At 42.4% G+C, this 21,930-nt stretch overlaps 2 protein-coding genes across 3 annotated transcripts in view; one reads left to right on the top strand and one right to left on the bottom strand.

Moving 5' to 3' along the window:
- CTR9 (CTR9 homolog, Paf1/RNA polymerase II complex component) overlaps positions 1–21,930 on the bottom strand; it is a 339,089-nt gene that overhangs the window by 56,877 nt on the left and 260,282 nt on the right. The gene's annotated exons all lie outside the window — the stretch shown is intronic.
- Positions 1–21,930, top strand: part of IRAG1 (inositol 1,4,5-triphosphate receptor associated 1) — a 92,035-nt gene that overhangs the window by 32,468 nt on the left and 37,637 nt on the right. For both annotated transcript variants that reach the window (XM_081918032.1, XM_081918033.1), the window contains exons 15-17: positions 10,369–10,486; positions 14,015–14,168; positions 16,412–16,505. In XM_081918032.1, coding sequence (XP_081774158.1) covers positions 10,369–10,486; positions 14,015–14,168; positions 16,412–16,505 — 366 coding nt within the window. The remainder of the gene's footprint in view (positions 1–10,368; positions 10,487–14,014; positions 14,169–16,411; positions 16,506–21,930) is intronic.

Consider the following 21,930-nt stretch of genomic DNA (forward strand, 5'->3'; position numbering starts at 1 on the left):
TTTGACTTGTGTGAAAAGCATAATTTCAGCTGCCATAAACTGAAAGTTTCAAGATCAATATTGTTTATATTCACGTTTATACATTAATGCAAGAAATTGTAAGCTGGCCAGTATTCCAGTTCCACATGGTAAAACTTTTCTTGTGGTACTGAGTATATTATGGGGAATGTGGCAAGAATAGTCAGTGTTTGGACAATACATATTTAAATAAGCCAAGAACTCTTGCATATTGAAATAGTTACTGTACTTTTTTGACATTTGCTGAGGGTTGTGTTCTGCCCCATCAGATACTGCAGACAAACTATTTTTTGGATTGCAGCCATGATGTTTAATGCAAAGCGCAAGGAATACAGTTCTATATTCATAGTGAGTGTCACTATTTCTGTCACTCCTATGGCTGATCCATTCTTATGAAAATATTTAACTTCCATCGCTATCTACATTATTTCTGTGTTTTTCGGCATTCTAGAACTTGCATTTATTTCATTTCACAGTATCAGTCTGGTAATTCTCATTTTCTTATTTAATTTATAATTGCTTTATAGCATATATGCTATATTCTTAGCTAGCCCAGTACTTATGCATTCAAGAACTTGATCTAGTTATAAAGTAGGAAGTTTGAAGGTCAAGTGAAGGCCTTCATAATACATATCCAATACCTTACTTTGGGATCCTAGAAACAAAGGGCCTAACAATTCCTCAAATACTTTTTTCTGTCTGATAGATGGCTTGTCTAATCTAAACACGAGAGCAGGAAACTGCCTGTTTTATTGTTAACATTTCAAAATCTCTTGCTAGTTTGCGTGTGAGAGAGGAGAGCAGAGTGGGATTAGGTGCCTAAAGATTTACTGGAAGGGGGATACTTGGTTAGCTCACTTCTGTACTGTTTGCAGTTGCCCTCTAAGGCCAGCTGGGTACCATCCTGCTTTCATTTCTCAATTGCTGGAGAAATGTTTACTTGGTTTTAAACAAGTCTTAAATCTTTCAAGGTGAACAGGTGATGCACTTAACACTTACAGTAAGTACTGTGATTAGCTATGTGAATTGTTTTATTTTTCAAATGGCTGTGTGTGAATACGGACCCAGCTTGGTGGCATCAGTAATACAGTAAAAAATAGAAGTTGTACTAATTTTAGTGCTGTGAAATAGTATAATCAGTTAAGTGTTATGGTGGAGGTCCTTAGAAACGGAGTTCTTTATAGTAACCTGTTAACTGCAGTTTACCGGGATGTGCAAGCTGGGCCATTCTGTTTTGAAGTTCTCTTCTCCTAAGAATGAACGTATATTTAGTTAATGGAAATACCATGTGATTGGAAGACACAGTACAGCAAAAGCACACTATTGTGGAACAGGCCTCGATGAGGCGTTATACAACAGAGATCCTCCATCGCTTGGCTCAGGCATCAAACGAAGCCTCGCAACATAAGCCAAATGCTCTCTATTGGGAATAATTTTGTTGTACAATGGCACTTGCCCACATTATTGCATTCCTGCCTATGTCATTTCCCCATGTCAGATAATAAGCTCCCATTTGTGTTGCCAATGTAACTGTGTAAGGCACCATGTAAACAACTGTGAACAATGAAATTTACATATCACCATTTGAGTGCTCAGATTTAAACACATTAACTCAGAAATCCTTATAACAACCATGTCAGGTACTTTAGTAATCACTGTATGTATTCTACACTGAAGGATGAGGGTGGTTTGCCTAAAATTACCTAGTGAGTTCATGGATGAATCAGGTACAACTTGAACCAGGGACTATGCAGGACCAAGTCTATGGAACTAATAAAATTCAGAATTGCATAACTATATACAGTACTATCCTGAACTAAATGCATAGGGCAGTGGTGGCGAGCACAGAGCCGACAGAAGGCAAGGGCAGTGTGTTGAATCCTCAGCTCAACTTGTGTCCGAGTAGAAGCGCCTCAGATGGGGAGTCGGGAGGTGTGTGTGTGCAAAACGGAGCAACAACCTCCTGGGCGCACGTTTTCCCTTGGGGTGCCTCCACTGTGGGTGGGGAGGGTGCAGCACTATGCTCAGAAGCATGCTGACGCAGCTCAGCTGGGGAGTGTGAAGCCTCCACTCCACTTCTGAGAGATCCCCGCCTCCAATCCTGCTTTGCCCTGCTTTGCATGCAAGTAGAAACAGGATCGGGCAGCTCAGCTGAGGAGCGCCTGGCTGCTTTCAGGTGGTGCAGGGGCTCTCAGATGCAGCTTCTGGGCTGCCTCCACCTTCCCCAACCTCAGCAACTATTCAGCCTGGCTGCCTTCATGGGGTTGCAGGGGATCTGATGCAGAGGTGGGGGTCCTTTAAACTTCTCCCTTGAGGGGAGTGCAGCTATGAACCCCTCAATGGAAAGTGTGACGAAGGCTGCAACTCCCCAGCTGAGCAGCCCTCATCCAGCTCCTGTTCCTGTGCAAGCAGCAACGCTGCCTAGCAGAGAAGCCCAATTCCACTCCTACTTGCCTGGGGGTGGGGGTGGCAGCAACATCCATTGCCTGCTCGCTTGCCGCCCCAGTCCAGCCTTACTTCACTCAGCACCTCCAGAGCTGGAGGCAGCGGTGGTTGCTGTTGTGGCTGCGGCAGCAGAGGGAGATAAATAAGTGGGTTTTGGGTTGCAGTTCGGGTACTCGGTCTCTAAAAGGTTCGCCATCACTGGCATAGCGTATTGATACTGGGTTCGACTTTTAGCTTTTAAAGATCTGGTGATAAAGAGAACACTGTAAAATAAGTCATATTTTGTTTCCTTTAAAAAAGTTGAAGCTAGGAACTAATCATGGAAATTGTTTCCATGTTACTGCCAATGCTCAGCTTTGAGACATATAAAATAGTAATTAATATAGTCCGTAGGAGCATGCCTGAACATGTACAAAGTATTTTTCTCTTAGTAAGCATAACTAGCCATTTATAATCTGCAGATAGGAGTTGTGGGGGGAAATAATTTACAGTTCTTGCTTGACAATGTTTTCACAAAGGCAGGTTTGGGGCCTGGCATTGGGAGTAGTTTATAGTAGTTACAGTATGTAGTTTTGCTAGTATTCATGGTGAGATGTGATGGAAGCTCTAAAAGCTGCTCTCTTCAAAGGCTGAATTCTAATGGCTATCTTGTTCAGAAACAGCAAAATGAAGAAGACAATAAAGGGCTTTTCATATAGAAATTGTCTTCATGTAGAGGTGAGTTGTCCTTGGCCAAATTCAAGCTGCTCAAACCATCACTGGCATCTCTTCTTGCCAGATTGGTTTAATCTCTCACCCTTAAAGAAGAGTATGGTTCATTTCAGGACAACCTCACTGATCAGGCTTCCTTCAGGTCGGCTCCTGGGGGATTTAAAACAGCCTGCACCAGCTCCTGACACCCAGCTCTTCTTTGTCAGATCCGCTAAAGGGATCCATGATGGAGTTGCTTCTGTCCATTTGCCCAGACAGGGGCTTGGGCCTCTGTTCTCCCAGAGGCAGCGATCCCTACAGGGATCCCCCTTTTTGATGTAAGTCATGGGAATTCCTGCTGCTGAGTTGACCCTGCAGACGGGCCGGAAATAAATGCCTATGCCAAACCACTTTATCTGTGGTCAATAAAGTTGTGGCCTGATTCGATCCCATTCAGCTGTGTGGTCTTGTTTATTTGCTAGTTCTTATGAACAGAGGAGAGGGAAGTGCACTGCCTGGGCCTGCAAGGCAGACCTCAAAATGGTGCCACCAGGAAAGAAGGGGTCAAGGAAGATCTACATAAGGAACAAGCGGGGAAGAAATATTGACATTGGGATCTGCTGCCCTTGTTGCCTAAGGCAGTCACCTCACTTTGCCTCATGAATGGGCTGGCCCTGGTTGTATTCCTCCCCTGGTCCTGCTGCTTCTGTGTTACTGAGGGTCACATCCAAACTGCGCTTACGGTATGTGTCATTGCAGGCAAACTGGGTACTTTAACCAAAGTTTCCTCTTGGTATTTTGCTCATGTTTTGTCCGAGGGAGATAAATCAGAAGCCTGGATTTAGGCATAATGTTAAGACAAACTTTGGCTTAGCCCTGGTAGTGCAGAAGTACTTCTTCTTCTTCTTCTTCTTCTTCTTCTTCTTCTTCTTCTTCTTCTTCTTCTTCTTCTTCTTCTTCTTTTCTTTGGCAATCACTTGTAGCCGAGTAAGATTGTCTTCCATAAACGTGGTTTTAATTAGTAGGTGTGTGACATCAGATTTTATAGAAATAAGGCTTGTATGCTAGAAAGTTTTTTGTTCTATGTAAAACAATTGTACCAATTTCCCTTTGTAAATGTGGGTTGGTGTGACATTTTGTGCTCTTTCTTTTTTAAATCTAGACTTTATTATGAACCCAGTGTTATTTCCCATGTGAAGTATGAAATAAAATAGATATAAAGAAAAGGGGAGGACTGTATAAATAAAAAAAAATCAGGAGTCCATAGTCGTTACCTCATAAAATAAAGTATTGTACATTCTCAAGAGCCTACACATCGAATTAGATGATAAAACAAAAATCAACCTTCTACAGTAATATTTCAAAACAAACATTACAAATAACAACTTTTGTGAATACTGGAAAAAGTCATATCTCACTGGGACTTGCCATCCCTGTGATTGTCCTGTCATATAAAGGGACCCCTGACCATTAGGTCCAGTCGTGGATCACTCTGGGATTGTGGCGCTCATCTCGCTTTATTGGCCGAGGGAGCCAGCGTACAGCTTCTGGGTCATGTGGCCAGCATGACTAAGCCACTTCTGGCGAACCAGAGCAGTGCACGGAAACACCGTTTACCTTCCCGCTGGAGCGGTACGTATTTATCCACTTGCACTTTGACGTGCTTTCAAACAGCCAGGTTGACAGGAGCAGGGACCGAGCAACGGGAGCTCACCCCGTCGCAGGGATTCAAACCTCCGACCTTCTGATCAGCAAGTCCTAGGCTCTGTGGTTTAACCCACAGCGCCACCCGCGTCCCTGTTGTTGCTGCTGCAGTAGTACCAATAACAGCAACAGATTTAATAATAATAACAACAGATTTAATACTCCTTCATTAATGTATTTTGGTAATATTAGAAGAGTCCTGTAAAACATTCCCAGGATTTAACCTTTTATTACAGGTGGAAGGCTGAGAGAGAGAGGCAGTGACTTGCTTATGACTATTCTGTAAGATCCTCTTTTGAACTGAGATCTGAATAGGGGACATTCAACTAATGATTTGTTAATTTAACCACTACCTCTCAAGCATTAGTAAGGGAAACGTATTTCCCCCTCATACTAGGTTTGATGAGAATTGGTTAAAAAGAAAAAAAGCCTTCCTTCAAAAAAAGGTCTTAATTTAAATGTCCTGTTTTTGTGTTTGCTTTTCTGTTTTGAAGTCTTCCCCCCTTCTGCTGCTGTTCAGCATTACTCAGGATGAATCTTGTACCACGTTCTGTACCATCCTCCCACCACTGCCACCTTATATTTGCTGTGAATATAAAAGCACATGCCAGTTTGACAGCCAAGAAGATGCTATAAAAAGTCTGTTGCCCTGTTTAAGTGCCTACTCCTTGTTACTATGGCAATTATATTCTTTAACCGATGTGAGAATTGATAATAGCTTATTGCCACCCTTTTCTTGGACAGGAAGTTTCCTGTAAAAAAATCAATCATACTAGGGCAAGATTTTCACCACCACCACCTGCCATATGCTTTATAGGGTAGGTGGGTGTGGCTGCATTTTAGGTGCTGCAGTATGGAGTTCAAAGCAAAGGTCATTGAAATCAGTGGAACTTACATCTGAGCAGCCATGCTTAAGAGTGGGCTGTATATTGGGTTCTTCAAGCTCTGAACCCAGAAATGTGAAATCCATGGGGTTGGAATTGACCTTTTTTGTATTGCTTTTCTCAGTGTGGCATATTGTGGACCCAAATGAGCGCAATTCTATATGGAGAAGTAAGGCTGCATCAACATCATACATTAAAAGAATCAGCCCTAAAAATCCTGGGAACGGTCCATTCTTAAGGGTGCTAGGAATTGTGTGTGTGTGTGTGTGGTATACTACAGTTCCCAGGATTCTTAGGATAGGTGCGCTTTAAATGTGTCATGTATACACAACCACAGTCTCACTGAGCTCAATAGATCATATAAGACTGCAACCTTAAGCTGTTAGGTGATAAATGTAGAACAGCATATAAGAAGCTGCCTTTTACTGATTCAGTCCATTGGTCCATCTCACCCAGTATTGTCTACACTGACTGGCAGCAGCTCTCCAGAGTTTCAGACTAGGGACATTTCTAACCATACTTAGACCTGCCAGTGATTGAACATGCATGCAGAGCCGATTCTGTACCATAGAGCTACAGCCCTTACTCCTGTAAAAAGGCTTTCTTTGAAATGCACTGGGCCAATTAAACGGGATTTGGCAGCCTAAGCACCCACCCACCTCCTTTGTCTTATTCTTCTCTTCCAGTCTGTGCCAAGTAAAATTCATTCATTCATTCATTCCATAAAATTTATACACCGCTTGATTGTAAAAAATCTCAAATTGGTTTACAAAATATATAAAACATTTGAGTTGTAGGTTTTCTAGACTGGTAAAGTGCTCTCCCATGCCTCAGATAATAGAGCTTTTAGAACTACAGTATCATAAATGACATGGTTGAAATACTATTAAAGCTTAGAGAGCTATGAAAGATTTTGTGTCCTTTGGGAAGGAATAAGGGTATTAAACACCCTAGAAAAGAACCTTAATTAGACTTCATAGAGCTACGAATCTATAAGGTGTTCCTTCAAATGAAATGAGCCTTTTGGAATGCAAAGCTGGATAAGCAAGTTGGCATGTGAAGATGTAAACAGGGAGCTGATAACCACTACTGTTTGGAATAAGGTGGTCAGATTTGTCATTTCTGCATTAATCATTGTTTCTCCCTTGTTGAACAATATGTTGTTATTCGGAAATAGAAACTGACCAAACTTTCTCTAAATGAGGTGTATTCAGCTGCTAGATATATGTGTGTGATTGGTCAGAAATTTCCTGTAGGAGATTACACTGTTTCAGTGACATCGCTTTCTTCTGTTAGTGTGTTTTGTCAAAATTCAGTTGCAACAAGAAATGTTCTACTGTGGCTGACTGAGATTGCTACAAGTTCAACAGGTAGATCCAGGCCCTTCCTTTAACTTCTGGTCCCTTTTTTTTTTTTTAGATTTATATCCCACCATTCATCAAAAGATCTCATGGCAGTTCACAAGAGAAATGTAGCATTGCTTACCTCTCCCCTCACCCTGACAATATATGAACATGCCGCTCCAAAGTGCACACAGCAAAATCTTAGGCATCATGCTTACTCACAAGTCATTGCCACTCGCACACTTACTCCCATCTCTGTGCATCCTGATGAAGAACTGGAGTCAGCACACGGGCATCTCTTTATCTCTGAATCTGCCTTCCCTACACCCCCTTTCATAAAAAACACCTATTCACAGAAAAAAGATGTGTGGGTTGTTGTTATTGTTTTTAAAAAGTTAAATCACTCTCATTTGTTAAGTTAGAAAACACCAATTGAAACCACTGATCAGACATTTCATGTCGAGGCCTAAGCTCTTCCTCCATCACAAACTCAAATCTGGTTGCAGTTTTTGAGAAGGATCTTGACTTCCTTTTAAAAAGGGATTCAGCGCTTAGGGAATTCCAAGATGCAGAATAGAGACATGTTCAGGGCTGGCTAAAGACCTCAAGACTGACATTTGGTAGATCTCTCCTTTCCTAGGATTCCCTTCTTGCTAGCCTAAGCAAAGGAGCAAGTGTCTTTCTTTGACACTGGAATTAGCTAATCATTGGAAGCTGAGACATTACATAGAAATTAACTAAAACAGATTTCCATGTAACTTTGCTGCGTGACAATTTACTCTTTCATGTTCTTTAAACAGAAGTGTCATATTTATCCAAAAGTATATTGCTCTAATAAAGACTTGAGTTGGGGAGTTGCTTCATTCATTAGACGTAGAGCAAGCAAGTACTGTATGTGGGCATGAAGAACACCAGGAAGTTCCACAACCAGAACACTTAACATTTCCTTGGAGTCTTTCTACCAAGGCTAGTGGTACAAGGCGAACCAAGCAATTTGTCATGCAAGCAGCCTGCACTTTATGTAAACAGGCTTTTGGTCAAAGAACTCTTGGTTGAACTAGAGCTGATGCCACTAAAAATAAATAAGCAATGTGGGATAACTATTTAACATTTTCATTGTAATCCCAGTGGTATTCTCTGGTGTCCAAACCCATGGGCAGCTGGCCAAATTACATACTCCCGTATGGCTGGCTGTCTTGAATTATCTTTCAAGTTTTTGCGTGCTGTGCTTTTATGTAAATGCATTTGGCAAAGTGTTCCTTTTGCTTGTGAAAAATAATGACTCTGTATGCTCTATGGTTAGTGGAAGACATAAAATGCAGCCAAGAATGAGGAACAAGGAGACCAAATATGCAAAATGCCATGCATTATAATTTAGTTTTCATCAGCCATTGTCATTGCTTAATTTGGTATTGTTTGCTTTATTGTAAAATGGCATTCATGTGATCTCTTGAGTCTCGGCAGATGCTAATCTGTGCCATTTAATTTTTTCAAGTGTCTACCTGGTTGAAACACTATGAGGTTATTCTTCTGGCCTTGACTCACAGACATCTGTTGTCCTTTTCTACCCACAAAGTGGGAATTAAGTTCAGTGTATTGATTTGATTTGATTTTTTTTTTTTTTTTTTTGTAGAGCATGTGAGACAGTACCCACCTACACTCAGAGCCGTCTTTCCTATTGGGCTTAGTGGCACGTTGCACCAGGGTGCTGGCCTCCCAGGGGCGCCCCAGTGAGTGGGGGAGCTGTGCAGCTTTGCCGGCGGCCTCCCCTTTCCCTGCACGCCCGCCAGCTGTGCCCCATCAACCATATGGCTGGTGGGCATGCAGCTTGCCTCCCAAGCCTCCACGGGAGGAGAGCGATCCCTGCAGAGGCTTAGGATGGGAGCTGCGCCTGCCCTGCCAACTATATGGCTGGCGGTGGCAACAGCAGCTAGGCGCGCGCTTGTGGCTGCACGCACTCTCCCGTCTGTCCTTCCATCGGTGCCCGCAGGAGCCTCTGTGCGCTCACCATGGTGGACAGCATCTACCGGACCCACTCGCTGGGCATGGCAGCCAAAGGACTGCCAGACCAGTACGCTGACGGCCGTGCAGCGCGGGTCTGGCAACTCTACATCGGCGACACGCCGAGTACAAGGACTGGCTGGTATTGCTGCTGCGCGCCCAGCGCTGCAACACGGTGCTCGATGTGGCCTGTGACCCAAGGTGAGTCACACGGCAGGAGGAGGAAGCGGTGCTGGGTGCTGGATCATGACCCAGCTTGAAGGCCTGGGCTCCCTTCTCCCCAGGGGGGTTTGTGTCTCAGGATGCTCTCATCTGGATCCAGGCACATGGCAGCTGATCAGGACCTCCCCCCCCCCCATTGAAAGCACATGGCTCGATACCCCAAACTCAAGAATCCTGGGAACTACAATTCTCAGCGCCCTCTAACATACCACCACCTCTCAGGATTCTTTGAAGGCAGGCGGTTCAAATGCGTTGGGTGTGCTTTAAATGAAAGGAAAGGGCCCCGTCACTTTGTTGTGGGAGAGGCTCCTCCCTGTTAGGAATATGACACGTAGGTGTGCAGCTTCTTTCCCAAGCCTCTGTGGGAGGAGGGCGATCCCTGCAGGGGCTTGGGAAAAGGTCAACAACTCTGGGAAATGGGGGACGCCGGAGGGATCTTTGCACCACAGCGCTGGATATGCTTAAGACAGCCCTGCCTACACTTGCTGTCCCACTTATTTCAATTCTTGTTCAGATGGACCAGCATAGCTACCAAGACTATATCACAAAGACCATAACAATGAAAGTATGTTTTCTCTTTACTTTAGTGCACATCTATCTAAATTGAGAAAATGGCCTGTTTTTTAAACCAGACCAGTAATGTGTACACAACCTAGAAATGTCACAGACTGTGTCTGCTTGCATTCAATAGCCTTTTGGCCTACTCCTTTCTCTCCCCACCACCCTGTATATGTGTATCTACTGATGTTTCCTTGACTTCAAACTCATCCAATGATGAATCTGACTTTAAAGTGCCATCAGACTCTCTGATGTAACAACCTAACTTGGCTACCCTTCTGAAATTGATGGTTGTGTTGTGTCTAAAGTTAATGCTTATTCCATAGTGAATGCTGATTTTGATAAATGGCATTTAAAAGGTTTAGAGAATTGTTTCTAGTTGAAAGGAACCAGGGGAAAGTATTTTAAGACGGATAGGAGGATCTGCCTCCCATAAGTTGGTAGTTGGGTAAAACTTAAGTTTCTCTCTCACAGAGCTTTGCTCTTTTTTAAATATTAAACAGGAGGCTGCTGCTTGCTCTAAGTCAACACTTGTGTTGCCAATTTATTTTCCCTTCTTGAGCTTGAAAGCTACATACCTCCTTGAAAATGATGTTTCCAGGCTTCCGACATCACTTATAGGTATGAACAACTTAATTTCTAAACTTACTGTATATGCATTGAGCAAAGAATCAAGTGATCATGGTTCCCCCACCTTCAACTCAGCTCAGCCTTGAGTAACTTGACAGTTCTTAAGTTTTGTTGCATGCCACCCCAATCTCCCAAATGGTGCAAGATTCCAGGGATTCCAGGTGTGCTTTACCCAGAGTTCGTGTTTCCTTTTGGAAACTCAGTAGGGACTGTGGTGTCTTTATGATATATGGTTTGTTTACACATATATACAACCTGAGCCTATGGGCACAACAATGGGATGTCTAGGTGTGCTTTTTAATAACAAGAATACAAAGCTGAAAATGAATGAACTGCAGCTAAAGTATTATGCTCATTTTTCACATGGTCTAGTCCTTCCCCTGCCTACCCCCCTAATATTCTTAAGAGGGTCTTTTCTTCAGTCTTCAGAGAGTATCTGGAAGTAGGGAGGCAGAAAAAGGTACTGCGCCCAGAGTTCAGAAATTGCCCGCACTAATGAAATTCCCTGTCGCAAAATGCACCTAGAACACTGGGAGTTTCGAACACTGGCTCCAACTTACATTTGCTCCAGCCAGCATGGGCACTGGTCAGGAATGATTGGAGCAGGAGTTCAACGACATCTTAAGGGCACCACATTGACTACCTCTGCCCTGCATTTTAACTAGCATTACACAGCAGGAGCCTAGGCTTACTTTTTGCTTAAGCTATGAGCTTTGTCTGAGCCAGAGCTTGGCTCCCAGGCTATACTTCCAAGTGACTGGCACCCTTTCCCCCCAGAATGGAAGCACTGAGGCCAGGAATCCATGATTCTTCAAGCCATGGCTATGTCTTGAAATAGTGGTTAGGGTCTACTCCCTTGTAGGTTCAGACAAATCAGGTACTCAGCTTAAGAACAGCACTATCTGCAAATGCTGTAAACAGAACTGTGGCGTGGCACTGTGCAACAGTTCACAGAACCAGATTAGTTGGTAGTTCTGAAGTCATCTAAACACATTTGGCCGTGTATTGGAAAACTGCATTTGCATGATAATAAAAGGCTCTACCTGTGTTATTTTAAACTAATAAAACTTTTAGATTGTTAGTTATAGCAGTAAATGTGGTCCTATAACTTTAGCAGGGGGAAACCCAGTATTCTGGTCAGTTTCCTCTTGGAGTTTTGTTTCAGATAGTACTGTACAACTAGTTCTGTTAAGGTTCTGATCACTTAAACTTTGAAAACTGATGAAATGCATTTCACTGTACTTCAGTGGCTTTACTGTGAAATTAAACTCGTTCAATTAAACAAAATAGAATTGGGCAAGTAACAAGTATTTTCTATTAACATGGAGTCCACTAGTTTAGATGAAATAACACACTGGTGCCAATTTTAAAAGCATTTAAAGTGGATGTGAATGCTGCCATAAATACCATGGAAACTTACAATAAATAGTCTCCTGAGACCTGCGTACAAAAGTTGTGTTGGAAAAGTCTCTATGGCTTCTAAACTCAGTCCAGTGTATTTTAGGAACTTGACTTCTTGCTTATTCTTACAAAAGTAAAAAGATTATTTTTGGTTGGAGTTTTAAGATACTGCTTTGAGGCATTGTACCTTGATAGCAAAAGTACCACTGATGAATGAGGATAGTATATTCATCCTAGACTGCATTTGGTAGAATTAATAATTTGTATTCATCTGTAATACTGATTCAGGTCTTCCTGTGCTCATGCTTATGTAGTCCAAACCACCACAACATGCAGGAGAAGTACCGGTAGACTTGGGTACCCTGAAGGCATAAATTGTTGGACCTTTCTCAGGTTGTAGGTGTGTACCATGTATGAAGGAAAGAGTAGCTCACAGCAACCCTGCAGTGTCCTCCACTGTTAAAACTGTTGTGAGTTGGGGGGGACGGACAGGTTGGTATCTAATGGAAGATCCCATTGTTGTCCTCTCTGTAGAAGCTCTGGAGCCAACTGACGCTTCGCAGGTAAGATTCACCTTCTGTTGTGTGGGCAGGGCGGTCCCTCCCCCTACCTGGCTGATCCCCTGGCAACGCCTCCCCAGGCGGGATTGGGCGATTGGCTGAGGCAGGCGGAGATCTCCAGGTATCCAGTCTGGGGAAGGCGAAGCCAGCCCGTACTACCGGGAGCCGCACTGGGATCCAGGGGGCTGCGTGCGACCACACAAAAGGTGCCCCATTTGATGTGGGGAGCAGTCGTTGTTGAATTAGCCATAATGGCCATAGGTATGGGTCATTAGTATTTGCTTTGTGCCAGAAGGCAAATGGGTGGGCCCCCTTCCTCACCTTTCCTATACTAATGGACCATACTATGGATACCACAGGCTCTGCTGTACCACATTCCAAGGAAACCGAACCCTAGGGAAGCACCTGGAATTCTTGGAATGTCACACCACAGTGATTTGGGTGGCATGCAACAATGCCAAATGTCAGAGGTGGAGCTGCAGCTCATGTTCCATCAACTTACGTGCAGATTGATTGCACTTTTCAAATGTTCAAAAACTAATTAAAAATAAAATTTAAAACAAACCCCCATGAAGTAAGGCCCACATTAGAGCAAGGACTGTTTACTTTGATGCTAACTTTTGTTTTCTCTCTAGCCCCGAAGTCACAGACTAAGGTAAAGTACACACCAGGGCCAGGGATACCCTACAGCATTTTGTTGTAGGGCCTCACTTGTTTAATATATACTTGCAATCTATTTTGGCTTAAACCTAAGGGATACAGTATATCAATTATGTGATACATGGTGTTTATCAGCATTTGCATAGTCCAGGCATAAGCAAACTCGGCCCTCCAGATGTTTTGGGATTACAACTCCCATGATCCCTAGCTAGCAGGACCAGTGGTCAGGGATGATGAGAATTGTAGTCCCAAAACATCTGGCAGGCCGAATTTGCCTATGCCTGGCCTAGTCCTTCTTTCCTGCAAACCAGTATGGATTCAAGTTGAGTATTCTTGTCTTGGGTGGTTTGGCCGCAATCAGTCTTATTAGTCCCCATTTTGCAGGCCCTCAGGCAGATGGCATCTTATTTTCCCTGGTTCTTAGTACTGACTGTAGGTAACTATTAGCAGTGGGATAGATTGCATCTGATGGTAGGATACATAATAAAGGACATTTTAATAGTGTTCAGATGTACGTCGCAGGCTACTGGTTTCTCCTGTTAAACCTGCTTGTCCTGTAGCTATAATATCTTACAAGTGAGAAGGGCAAGCAAAATCTTCTTTAAATGTCCAAATAATAACAAAAAAATGTATGAGCTACATTTTGGAATTAAGTTTTTCCTTGAAAATGATTTCCCTTCTCCTCCTATCCAAATAAGCTCAAAGTCATTGTCCCCCCCCCAAAAAAAAATCTGATTACAACAGATTTGATTTAACATGTACTTTTAAAATAAGCTGCAATGGAATCATTTTTTGGTTAGTGCAACTTTAATCCTTATACCAAAAAGGCATTTGCAAATTACATGGCACAATGTTGCCTCCTAGTTTCTGATCTTCAAATATTGTGTGTTAATCACAGATGCACTGAATTTAGAACATTTTTCGGCTCGAAAGAGATGTTGTCGCACATTGCCTAATCTGTTCTTCCTGAGCCAGAGACGGGGATCCAAAGAAAATCTCTTAAACAAGGAGAGGCATGCCTATAAAACAGAACATGGGCAAGACAATAAAAGGTAAAGAGAACCTATTTATGTTGTATGAGCATTGTCTTATTAAAATGACTTGTAAAGTTCAAGATATTTTTCAGCAAGCACTTTATCAGAAGATGTTATTGCTAAAATGATGTACCTGAATGCCTTAATAGGAAGATGTTTTGTTTAAGTGAGTTATTAAACTTTTGTTTTCGGGTGTTCTCTAGCAATTCCCATTAGGCAACATTTTAAAAGAAAAGTCTGAAAGGGACAGTTAATAAGGCTGAAGTAAATCACTGGAGTACTAAAAAGCAAACAAAAAAGATCCCCACTGCTGAGAAGCAAACTGTTTGCTAGCATGGCAAATAAAGAGATGTCGCATCTTCCTGTGTGTCTTCTTGATCTTGGAATATTGAATGCCATCCACAATAGGTTCCTATGGTAACTAATAATGCAGCCATATGTTGTTGACCGTCATACAAAAATAACTATGCTTGAATACCACGGCCACAATAAAAATTTAGCGGAGCCTTTCTTTTTGTGATGGGAAATTGGTTTACACCTGTAGTTTCTTTTGAAAAGAGGACATGTTACATCAGGTGTGGGAGGGGGGAACTTTGACCCTCCAGATGTTTACTGAACTACAACTCCCAGCATCTTTGAGTAGCCCTCTGCTTGTGGAACGCTCTCCCCAGGGAGGTTTACCTGGCGCCTTGGCTACATAACTTTAGGCACGAGGCAAAAACATACCTCTTCTCCCATGTCTTTGGCTAATTAAGCACTCTGGCCTTTTAAACTTTGTGGGGAGGGTTATTGTTTCGTGTGTTACTACGTTCATTTTTGTGTTTTTATATTGTAAACCGCCCTGTTAGAATTCCTGCTCCATGATTGCAGTCATGGGATTTTCGTCTATCACATGACGGTGTGTGTTTTGACTCCACAGAGTGGGTAGTGATGGAGTCAGGATGTTTGTGTTACTGTGTTCCGTGAAGTGGGACTATTGTCCTTTGTTCTTTTTCTCTTTGCTGTCTGATGCTAGAGAAAGAGGGAGCCATGTTGCAGTGCTCCGTGTGTGTTTATGTGTAAATAAAGTAGATTAGCCAAAATGCTAAGTTGCTGATGTCTGTTATGCAATCTGCGAAGACTCTGCAGATCCCTAAGTGTGCCAATGTCTGTTGGCATCGGTCGCTCTGATGTTCGGGCTGAAGAAAGCTTTTAAAGCTCCCGAATGATCGACCAGGAGGGAAGAGAACATGCCAGTTGGGCATTGTCTCTGCCAGGGTCCTACTCGAGTGTAGGACGAGTTCCTGACAGGGAGGTATAGAAATTTAATAAATAACCACTGCTCTACAATTCTATGATACTGTGATTCTATGATCATAATCTCTGGCCAATGGCCATGCTTGCTTGGGCTGATGGGAGGTGTAGTTCAGCAATATCTGGAGAGCCAAATCTTCCCTGTGTTGAACCATTGTTCAGTTATGAATTCTCAAGCTTTTGTGAAACACATACCCAATTCTTACCTGCTTATTGCATGTGGCACAGATTTTTTTTCACATAGAGGGTGATTTTTTTGGTCATCGCGTTTCCCCAGTGTGGGATGGGCCCCCATATTATTATTTTGTCCAGGTGGTGAATCCATCCCCACTGCAAGGGGTCTAAGAGATGTGACTTCAATTCCCATCATTCCCAGCCAGCATGGCCGATTGTTAGGAAAGACTGGTCACATCCATACCATACATTCAAAGCATATGGCTCCTCCCCCCTCTTGAATCCTAGGAACTGTAGTTTGTCAAGGGTGCTGGGAATTGTAGCTCTGTGAGGTAAACTGAAGTTCCATGGATGCTTAGGGGGAAGCAGTGTGCTTTAAATGTATGGCATGGGTGTGAGTGATGAGAGTGGCTGCTTACCCAGTTCAGGGTGGGCCGCGGTTGTGACTCATTGCGCCAGCTCCGCACACACCCGAGCAATGCCATCGTGGTAGCAGCCATTGGCTTCTCCCCCAGGCCAGCTGTGGAGCATCATGAGTTCCCACCACACCCACTTTACATTTGCACCAATCTGTGGCGACCTGGGGGCGGGGCTTAGGAGCAGACCTGAGTGCTGCAGTCTTGACTCGAGTCCGCTCTCACCCCATATAATGCAGCTGGCTCTGCCCTTGGCAGCACAGGGATGAGAGTTGTGCCATGCCCAAGGAAAACATGGAAGTGCCAGGATACTTGGGAAATGATTTTTAAGCTTCTTGTGTTTGTGCTTCCCTTTTTACGCTTGCTGTGGTTGAGCAGAGCAGTTGAGGTCAACAGTCAGGCCAGCACTGAAGATGGAGTGAAGCACCTTCAGTCTCAGTCTTTGCCAAGGTATTCAGCTGTGACTCAGAGGGTAAGTTTACTGATTATTTGTGTTCGACTTTCCCTACTGTGGTCTAATGAGCTGCAAGAAGGCGGCCAACCATTTCTAAATACTTTTTCCTTTTATGGAATAGAACTCCTAGAACATCACTTCCTGGATATTGTATTCTCTAAAATTGCTCGGTGATACACAAACTTCCTTGTATCCCGTGATGAGGTCTGAGCCTTGGGGTGAGGATTAATCCTCTGTCTTTCTATTTTAAGCAAAGATATTATGAAACATGCAAGAACTAAACAAAACCTATTTATATTGTATTGCATAATATTAGAATAGCAGAATGTAGTGGCCTGGGGGTTTTCTTTTCTGATTAATGTACAACATACGCATGCTGAACTAATGTTCTACAGTTTATGAAATGCTTAATGTTAAAATCTGCTTCACGAAAGGGAGACTGTGTCACTCCTTGGATTGTATGCCCAGTTAACTCCCACTGGGTTTCCTTCTTCACTCTAGTGTCAATTACAACTGTGCACAGTACGAAATTGGGGTGGGGGGAGTGGGATGGACCAGGTTCTGTTTTCCTCAGAACCCCCTCTCCCAGGACAGTCAAAGGTAAACATCTGATTAATTAGATTTGTCCTATGCATCCAAATTAGCCTAGAATAACAGTGTTAGAGGGTTTACAAAACAATTACTATTTGATGTTGTTATGAGGCTGGAAATTGCTTGTTCAGTGTGATTTTGTAAGGTCTTTAGAAGCGGAAGGGGAATTCCTTCAGATGTGGCCCAAGAAATAGAAGAAAGGGGAAATCACGAAGGAAGAGTATATACGAGTAGCCAACAGTTGCAGGGAGAAGGTCAGGTGGGCCAAAGCTCAGAATGAGCTCAGGATTTCAACAGAGGTTAAAAATATTTTTTTAAAAGGCTTCTTCAGCTATATTTGAAATAGGAGAAGGAGCAAGCAAGTAGCAGGTCCTCTGCATAGACAAGATGGAGAAATACTGTTGGGTGACAGAGAGAAGGCAGAACTGCTCAACAGTGGTGGAGAAAGTTGGGGGCGGTCCGCCTTGGGTGTCATCCCTGAAGGGGAGGTTTGACATCGGTGCACCACCCCCTGGGACGCGGGACGCTTGCAGCACACCCTGGACTAGCTCTGCCTCTGCTGCTCAAACACCTACTTTTTGCTGTCTTCACCCAAGAGGATAGCAGTGCCCAAACTGGTGATAACAGAATAAACGAGGCAAGGAGGGACTGCAGCCCAGAATAGGAGAAGAGGTAGTACAGGAACCCCTAGCAACTCTAAATGATTTCAAATCTCCAGGGCCTGATGAGCCGCATCCAATGGTACTAAAGGAACAGCAGGTGTAATCTCAGAGCATCTGTCTATTATCTTTGAGAATTCTTGGAGAACAGGTGAGGTTCCTGCAGACTGGATCTGGGCACATGTTGTCCCTATCTTCAAAAAGAGGAAAAAGAAGACCTAGGTAACTACTGAATAGTCACCTTGATGCAATACCAGGAAAGGTCCTAGAACAGATAATTAAACATTTGGCTTGTGAGCACTTAGAGAATATTAAAACTCTGCTTGGGTTTGTTAAATAAAAAAAGTTGTGCCAGACAAATCTCATTTCTTTTTTTTGATCGAGTTACAAGCTTGGTGGATTAGGGAATGTTGTGGACATAGTGTATCTTGATCTCAGTAAGGCTTTTGACAAAGTCCCCCATGATATTCTTGCAGAGAGACTGGTAAAATGTGTGCTGGATGAGGTAACTGTTGGGTGGATTTGTAGCTGGTTGACTGAGTGCTCACTAATGGTTCCTTGTTGTCTTGAAAAAAGTGATATGTAAGGTGCCGCAGGGTTCTGTCCTGGGCCTGTTGTTGTTCAACGTCTTTATAAAAGACTTGGATGTAGGAATTTTCAGTTAACACAAAACTGGGACAGGTAGCTAAAGACAAAATTCAGGTTCAATATGACCTTAACAGATTGGAGAACTGGGTCAAAACTAGCAAAATGAATGTCAAATTTTCAGTTTACATTTCAGTTTATATTGTATAGGGTTATTGGCGCCCCAGTTTGTGTTTTGTTTTATGTCATCCTAAATAGAATGAATTATTTTTTAAAAATGTTTAGGGAAAAGAGGGAGCAGATGGGAAAACAGGTTCTGCAAAGGGAGGAAAGACTCCAGTTTAATTTTCATGCTGAAGACCTCAGATGTGGTAATCCCAATATGCTGTTTTGTTTGAACACCATTTCTCCTAACATTATAGCACTCGTGCCATCTGTACAGTGTACAATTAATAATCTTTGGGGGTGGGGGAAGTTTTCAGGAAATGATTGGGAAAGGGAAAAAAATTGATTCCTAGGAGACCTATATAGTTATAAAGTTTTATTCCTGGGAAACTCTTATCATCATTGACAGGGACATACTTCCATAAAAAGCTTGCCCTTTAAGTAGAAGAATCTTATTATAAAAACACACTTCATGTAGAACAAATTGAAAAGTTAAAAGGGCACACTGAAATGAATTTAGAATTACAAAAGATGAAGAATAAAGTTGAACTGAGGGCAAGTTTCTCAAACTTCTAATCCATTCATTGGCTTTTCTAAGTCTTGCACAAATAGGCAAATTCTAAGCAGAACTTCCAATAAAGCTTTGGAATTAGATGCTTACCGAAAAAACCAGTATACTCTCAGAAATGCGGTTTGTGAGAAATGAACAGTTTTTCTCTGGAAAACTAGTTCTGTGAGTTTGCCCAGAACTGATTGGCTAGCACCTAGGGCATCACATTTCAGTACATGTAGAAGTTGCATGTGTTTTATCTCTTTTGATTTTAATCATCTTTTAAATTCTTTTAAATACTTGGTTTAGCTGTTTTTCATCAAGTATGTCCATGTTTTACTTTACTTAAATGTTTTCTTACAAGTAAGTAGTTTATAGGTTTTGATAAATAAACAAGTAAATAAATAAACATCCTTTCAGGGTCTCAGGGAGAGAGAAATTTCTTCCCATCATCTACTACGTGAAATCCAAAAGCACGAACAAGGTGGAAATGGGAGGGAATTGAGTTTCACCTAAATCAGCCTTTCCCAATCTGGTGCTCGTGCTCCTGGTTTTGGACAACAACTACCGCTATCCCTGACCATTGCCCATGCTGGATGGTTAGTGGTAATGAGAGGTTGTAGTCCAAAACTCCTAGAGTACATCAAACTGGAGAAGGCCAAGCTAAATGTTAGGAAAACATTCCTAATGTTAAGATCTTTTCCGCAGTGGAACAGACTGCCTAGGAAGGTAGGTGGGCTCTCCTTTACTGCTTCAGGCATTTAAGCACCTGGACATCCATCTGTGTCAGGGATGCTGTAATTTCATCAGGCGCTGCAGATCCTGCATTAAGCACGGTGTTGGACCAGACTGCCTAAAAGGCGCCTTTCATGATTCTGTGATTCCATTTCTAAAACCTACTTCTAAAATGTAATGGAGAAGAATAAATATTTGCGTGGAATATTATCTCTCTAAATATTTCCTAGGCTAGGACAAGGAATGCAGAGTGTGTACTGGAAGTAATAGGGCTTAAAACAGGCATAGGCAAACTCAGCCCTCCAGATGTTTTTGAGACTACAGTTCCCATCATCCCTGACCACTGATCCTGTTTGCTAGGGATGATGGGAGTTGTAGTCTCAAAACATCTGAAGGGCCAAGTTTGCCTATGCCTGGCTTAAAAAAATAAAAACGTCAACATTTGGTTTTTCTATTTAGAATAGCACATAGACTTAGCTATAGTGCCCAGAATTACTGCTTTTTAGAAAGATTTGTTTGGGGAGGGATGCAACAGAACAAAGATGCACTTAGAACCAGTGGCGTAGCGTGGGTTGTCAACACCCGGGGCAAGGCAAGTAATTTACGCCCCCTAACCCGTGGATTTGCGCCCCCTAACCCTAACCCCCAGATGTTGCGCCCGGTGTGGCCGGCCCCCCTGCACCCCCACGCTACGCCACTGTTGAGAACTGTTTAAAGTCATGTGGTTGTTTTCTAGGTACGACTTCTGGGTTGATTTCAGTGGGAAAAAGATGAAATCCCAGGCTCTGTGACACTGAGATGGTATCCCAGGCTCTCTGTCAGGAAGTTCTTAATTCTACCATAGAAACCACAAAACACTGCATGTTTCTCAAAAAGTAGTTTCATTTTGGTTTCTAGAGAGGGGAACAGGGATAGAAAGGACAAGACAAACAAACAAACAAACAAATCACCCATGATGATGAAAATGGATCCACAAACTACTACTGAACAGAGCTCATGGCTTTCAGCATTTTATTTTGCTTGCTTAAAGTGTTTATATTCCGCTTTTCAGTGCACCAAAAACCAAAGTGATTTATAAAAAAATTAAACACTTTAAAGAGTAATACAATACTGAAATAGTTTGTTCCAACAGAAGAGCATTTTAAAAGCCAGAGACTCCCATCAATCTAAGAAACCAAGGAGAAGGATTTAAAGGAAGTTCTCACCTGGACTTGAAAACGTATGTGGCAGCACCAAGCAAACTTCTCCAGGGAGCAAGTTTGAAAATTTGGGCACCACAACATTAAAAGACCCTCTTCTGGTGTGTTCTGCCCTCACCTCAAACAGCACAGAGACCCAGGAAAGGGCAATTAACAAGAATCCTAATACTGTATCTAGGTTTGGATGGGAAAAAGTCGCCCTTGTGGTATCCTGGTCCTGAGATGTTTAGGGTCTTTTTAGGTAGTTGATCATATGGGAAGAGGTACTTCTAGGACATTATTCAACAGGGTGGCTCGACATTGACTGCAGTATTTGCAATCAGTCCTTCGTTTGAATCAGAAAAAGGGCATTTTGTCTTTCCAAAGAAAGTCACTGTCTGAAGCAGGTCCTAGGAGCTTTCTCTGTAATCGTGTACACAAAGCTGACCTATGAAAACCTGGGGGCAAAGGCCCCATATTCACTTTAGATTGGAGCTTAATTTAATTTTAAAAAAATATTTTAATGCATTAAACAAACTTTATTAACATGAAATATATACAATAGTTAAAAAGGAAAACAATATCAATGTTATAATGGAATAAATTAATCTCACATTTCAAATGCCAACATTTTCATTGTATTTTCCATTCATAGCTATTTTTTCCTAAACTAAATATATATTTTAATAACATGTAGTAGTTCATGCCATTTGACCAAACTGCGGGAGGCAGTGGAAGACAGGAGCGTCTAGCGTGCTCTGGTACATGGGGTCACGAAGAGTCGGACACGACTAAACGACTAAACAACAACAAAGTTCTTGCCAACACCTAAAATATCAAATTCTCTTTTTACCAAAGCTGTTAACTGACTCCATTTGTTTAATTCTTCCTGATAATTAATTCCATTTTTAACATTGTTGAAAATTTTAATCAAGCTCAATTGCTCTCACATTTTTATGATGGTATCCTGCTTTCTTTGC

The sequence above is a fragment of the Podarcis melisellensis genome, assembly GCF_964234715.1.
Source record: "Podarcis melisellensis genome assembly, chromosome: 1".
Taxonomy (NCBI): domain Eukaryota; kingdom Metazoa; phylum Chordata; class Lepidosauria; order Squamata; family Lacertidae; genus Podarcis; species Podarcis melisellensis.